General features: G+C 39.3%; 1 protein-coding gene across 1 annotated transcript in view; it reads left to right on the top strand.

Moving 5' to 3' along the window:
* The window catches only part of igdcc4 (immunoglobulin superfamily, DCC subclass, member 4), a 77,910-nt gene extending 74,618 nt beyond the window's left edge, over positions 1 to 3,292 (top strand). Inside the window, exon 20 of the mRNA XM_016463495.1 lies at positions 2,057 to 3,292. Coding sequence (XP_016318981.1) covers positions 2,057 to 2,587 — 531 coding nt within the window. The 3' untranslated portion in view covers positions 2,588 to 3,292. The remainder of the gene's footprint in view (positions 1 to 2,056) is intronic.
* The last annotated feature ends 2,638 nt before the right edge of the window (positions 3,293 to 5,930 follow it).

The raw sequence follows: 5,930 nt of genomic DNA on the forward strand, positions 1-5,930 counted from the left end.
GTTTTTTTTGTTTTAATTTTGATGATTAGAGCTTACAGCTCATGAAAATCAAAATATTAGAATATTTACATTGGGTGTCATTAAATGACCATCCATACAGTATAAATTCCGTGTATCTCTTGTTCTTTGAAACCACAATAATGGGGAAGAGGGTAAGTCACAGAAGGTCATTACTGAAAGGGGTGGCTGTTCACAGAGTGCTGTATCAAAGCATATTAAATGCAAAGTTGACTGGAAGTAAGAAATTGGGTAGGAAAAGGTGCACAAGCAGCAGGGATGACCGCAAGCTTGAGAATGCTGTCAAGCAAAGCCAATTCAAACACTTGGGAGAGCTTCACAAGGAGTGGACTGAAGCTGGAGTCAGTGCATCAAGAGTCACCCCGCTCAGACGTCTTCAGGAAAAGGGCTACCAAGCCACTTCTGAAACAGAAACAACGTCAGAAGCATCTTACCTGGGCTAAGGAGAAAAAGAACTGGACTGTTGCTCAGTGGTCCAAAGTCCTCTTTTCAGATGAAAGTAAATTTTGCATTTCATTTGGAAATCAAGGTCTGGAGCACTTTATGCTTCCATCTGCTGACAAGCTTTATGGAGATGCTGATTTCCTTTTCCAGCAGGACTTTAGCACCTGCCCACAGTGCCAAAACCACTTCCAAGTGGTTTGCTGACCATGATATTACTGTTCTTGATTGGCCAGCCAACATGCCTGACCTGAACCCCAAATGGAATCTATGGGATATTCCACTCCTGGGAAGGTTCACCACTGTTCCAAGTTTTCTCCATTTGTGGATAATGGCTCTGACCATGGTTCGCTGGAGTCCCAAAGCCTTAGAAATGGCTTTATAACCCTTTCCAGACTGATACATGTCAACTATTTTGTTTCTCATCTGTTCTTGAATTTCTTTAGATTGCGGCATGATGTGTTGCTCTTTAAGCATGCTTCACTTTGTCAGACAGGTTCTATTTAAGTGATTTCTTGATTCAACAGGTCTGGCAGTAATCAGGCCTGGGTGTGGCTAGTGAAATTTAACTCAGCTTTCTAAAAGAATGTGGTTAATCACAGTTCTTTCATGATTTAACAGGAGGGGCAATTAATTTTTCACATAGGGCCAGGTAGGTTTAGAAAGTTTTTTTTCCCTTAATAAATGAAATCATCATTTAAAAACTGCATTTTGTATTTACTCTGGTTATCTTTGTGTAATATTAAATTTTTTTTGATGATCTGAATCTTTTAAGTGTCACAAATATGCCAAAAATTAAAAAACAGGAAGGGGGCAAAAACCTTTTCACTGCACTGTAAGTTGCAAAAAAAAAATTAAAATTAACTTATTCACGATGTTCTAATTTTTTGAGATGCACATGCATATGTAATAATATTTCACAAAATATATATATTTTTTTTACTGTTTTACTGTTTTTGTAATTAAATAAATGAAGCCTTGGTGAGCATAATCAAAAACATAATGGTAGCACCAAAAAACTTCTGAATGGTATAGTGTAAAATATAATAATACATAGTATCCTTAAAATTTGAGAGCTTTTTTCAGCAAATTTTGATATATGTAATTCACTGTGATTACTTTGATCAAATGAATTTGCATATCATGTCATTTATTTGATAAAAAAACTATAACTGATTCAAAATTTCCCTACATGTATTGTTAAAGGAGACATATTATGCCCCTTTTTACAATATGTAATATAAGTCTCTGGTGTCCCCAGAATGAGATCCCTTTGCCACGTCACCAAGGGAGCGAAATCAGACGCGCTTGTTTTCTCAGACGCTTGCATAAAAAGGCTTACTAAAACAAAGTTACTGGGTTAATCTTTTTCACATTTCGTTGGTTGGTAGATGCACTGGGGACCTGATTATAGCACTTAAAACCTGGAAAAGTCAGATTTTCATGATATGTCACCTTTAAAAATATAAAGTTCTTAATGAGAAGTCTGTTAACTATTTTATATAACCTATTCCAACATAAAAAAAGAGCTATAACATATTATAAATAAAACCCCATTTGATGTGTTGTGTTTTCTTGTGTTGTGCTGTATTTTCAGAGCGGGCATGTGGAGAGGCTGTATTCCCTCAGCAAGAACCAGGTGGAGGCTGAAGTCATCGTACATTCGCAGCTGTCAAACACGACGGTTGACCAGGGTCCACAAAGTGACATGGAGCTCTCTCTCGAGTCTCCATCTTCCAAGCACCCTTCTCCTGGAGAGAAGGCAACTCCAACAAACCCGCATCCACCTTATGCCCACAGCGAGGACAACCACGAGACTCAATCTCCATCTCAGACCCCCAGCACTCACATCTCAGAAGTACTGTCCAATCACAATGGACCATTTGAGAGTGGTCACAGCCAGCCGATAATGGGCGGTGCCAAAAACCAAGGAGTGGGGCTTACCAATGGCTTCCACTTGTCCAAACCCCTTCGTTCAAAGGCAGAGACCCTGGAAAACGGGGCCCACAGACTGTGTCCCACAGGAAAGGTTCTGCCCTCACCAGGTCTCTCTGCTTCACCCTCATCCTTTGCCAGCTCTGGCCTTGTCTACTCTACCTCAGGGGAGCATAACTACATGTACCCCTAAGCTGGAAGGAAGAAAAGCGTAACAAACGGTGTTCCCAAAGTTCCGGGACAGAGAAAGACAACAGAGGAGACCAACGAGTGGCACCTTCCTGCTGGAGAAGTTGATATTTTCTCGTAGCCACACACGCCTCTTCTCTCGGCTGTTTTATTGCAACCTTTTGGTTCCATTATTTTATATGTATGTACATATAGAATATTTTTTTAGCACTAGTATCCATGGATATGCATTTTAGGGCATATCAGTGGCACACTTTAACCCCTCTTTATGTGCATGTATGGAATGTGCTGAAGTAGTTTATATGTTTACATGCACACGTGAAGTCAAGAGTGTTCTTACTTAGAGGTGAAGTTGAAGGATCCTGAAATCAGCCCTACATAAGGAAACGGAACTCATTCACGAGACGAACGTCATGGATCGGTCTGAGATCAGTGCCAACGGGTGGACATCTTGTCAGAGAAAATAACCCTGCCACAAAGTACCACCTCCTGCTGTCTCAGGGTCGCCACACATAAACACACAAACACACACACAGATCTGTGCTTAAAACGGTTGTTGTAGAAAATTAGCACCATATTTCAGTTCCGTCTATTCCGAGGGGAATAGATAAAATTTTATATTTAAAGGGGTTGTTCACCCATAAATGAAAATTTTGTCATTTACTCTCCCGCACGTTGCTTCAAACCTGTGCATGGACAAAAATATTTGTTTTCTGCAGAAGAAAGAAAATCATACAGGTGTGGAAGAACTTGAGGGTGAGTAAATGACGGAACTGTCTCTTTAAAGGGGTCCTATTATACTTTTTCACTTTTTCAACTTTAGTTAGTCTGTAATGTTGCTGTTTGAGCATAAAAAAGATCTGCAAAGTTACAAAGCTCAAAGTCCACTTCAAAAGGAGATATTTAACAGAAATCACTTTTCAAAAACTACAACGAACGACTCGTTTGGACTACAACGCATATTTTCCGGGATTTGTGATATCACAAATATCGACGAATGGGACAAGGCCTGGTTAAGCTGCACTAGAGAAGGCAACGAGACACGCTAGCTTTCCCAAGGCAGACGAACTTAGAGTGGATACAATCATCCGGGTTTAAATCGCGCTCAAATTTATTTGATTTTGACGCAATATTTAAACTGAAACTTGCAGGCGGCTATGGTAAGGGGCGTGACATTTCCTGACCAGGCGCCGAGTGCTGCCAATCACAACACACACTGGCCCAACTAACCAATCGCAGCACATTTCGTATCTCAGAAGGCGGACCTTAATTTGATACAGGAACTATTCGAGCCGTTCGTGCCAGACTGGGGAGAGAGGTGTTGTAATCATGTATAATATGTGAAAAATAATGTCAAAACCAAGACTTTGTAAAAGAGCATAATAGGACCCCTTTAACTCACACTTTCGCATACATACACGGGCAAACAAACTCGAATACAATACAAATAAATAAAAACACACATTCCCTGACTGGAGCGTAGTGTCTCAGGAGTCTCAAATTCAAGGTGCATTTGTACATACACAACTGCTGTATCAAATACATGTAGAAAAACATGACAAAAATGCAGAAAATAAAATTTATGAAGGAAAACAATACGAAAGGAACACTAAGAATCCATGTACATTTTCTATCATTTCAACTCTGAGTGTACTTGTAAAGACACATCACACTGATTCATGCTCCAAGTTTTTCTCAGTCAACAGCACTACCTCATTTCTTTACAGGATTGTTTTTTTTTTCTGTGTGATTTTATGAGTATAGTTAAGAAGGCAACTTCTTATTGGCGGATTTTGGGCCGTCTGATTCATAGCCTTTGGATAATAGCAGAATCTACTGCCCTTCTCACTCTGTATTTTCTTGTGTAATGGTTACTGAAACTTTCGTCTCTGATTATTAGCCTGTGTGCAAGCATGTGGTCATCTGCTTGTGTAGTCCTTTGCTATGGAAAACAAAACTTGATCATCACAACAGTTCTGCAATATACCCTTCAGATGAAGGGATATAAACACAATGGAAGGCTAACCACACGGTTTAACCCAAGACCTCAAGGTCTGTGTCAGTAAGATATACCTGTTGACATGCCAGTCATCTCTTTTTCTCAGGAACTTCTACGCAGGGAGTCTGAGAAGAACATTTTCAGCCAAACTAGGAAATAGCCTCCATCTCTCAGACAGGTCTTGTCCCATACCATATTCCTTGTCCTTAGGCCACGCGTATGTCACCATTTAGAGTTCATCTGGAACTGAAAATAAATGTTCTCCATGCAAAAACATGTTGTATTGCTACTGAGAGTAGGATCTGTATCTGTTGCGCTTCCTTTTTATGCATTTTAAATGCTTATTTAAAGTAGTTTATGTTATGTTAACGCTGTTATTTTGGAAGAGAAGCATCAACAAACTCTCAAAATCCTGCCGTCGTACTTCAGGTCATTGACAGGACTGCCCATGATGCCAACAACAGCTCTCAGTCTAGTTGGTCTCAATCATTGTAACAGTTCAGCTGATTGTCAATAACTTCACTGAATAGTGCTTTGGTGCTAGAGCAATACTAGGCTACTTTTAAGATGGTCTTTTAAACATTCCAGTTTTTGTATGTACAGCAGGCCAAACTCAGGGCTGATCATGTAGGAAATGAAGATGATGAATGTCTGAATTACTCTGGCTGCTTTTTTAACAACATACAGTAAGCAACTCACATGTTGTCATTTGTCACACTTCTAAATGTGCAGTGGCCAGTCCACAGCAACAACAACAACAACAAGACTCAATGCTTTTACTGAGATAACATATTTGTTCAATATGCTTCATGTCAGTTCTGTGTTTAATGGATAGTTCACCCAAAAATGAAAATTCTGTCATTATTCACTTATCCTCATATCGTTCCAAAACTGTATGACTTACTACTTCTGCAAAAAAGAAGATATTCTGAAGAATGTTTCCAAAACAACATTGAACCCCATTGACTTTCATTGTATGGACAAAAAACTCAAATATCTTTTGTTTTCTAAATGGTAGCAGACTTTTCATTTTTGGGTAAATGATCCATTTAAACTGCAAAAATTGGTTGTTTCGTTGCCACAAAAGTAATTTTTGTTCTGTTCTGATATGTTTGTTGTCAAACGTGCAGTCTTAGCTTTGCTCCAGAGTCTTATACATCAGATTACAGCATTTAGCACATCCCACCTTCAGCATTAGGAATGTGTGGGGCAAATAAACCTCTTATGTCTAAAAATAAGGAAATTGTGGTTTTGCCAGGGTCAGCAGATGTCTTGTCACTCTCAGATATGCATTTTATTGTTCAGAAACAGCCCTTCAGGATAAGTTCTAATTCAGATACCTCATTTG

Source organism: Sinocyclocheilus anshuiensis, unplaced genomic scaffold, assembly GCF_001515605.1.
Source record: "Sinocyclocheilus anshuiensis isolate Anshui unplaced genomic scaffold, SAMN03320099.WGS_v1.1 scaffold816, whole genome shotgun sequence".
In the NCBI taxonomy this organism is placed as follows: domain Eukaryota; kingdom Metazoa; phylum Chordata; class Actinopteri; order Cypriniformes; family Cyprinidae; genus Sinocyclocheilus; species Sinocyclocheilus anshuiensis.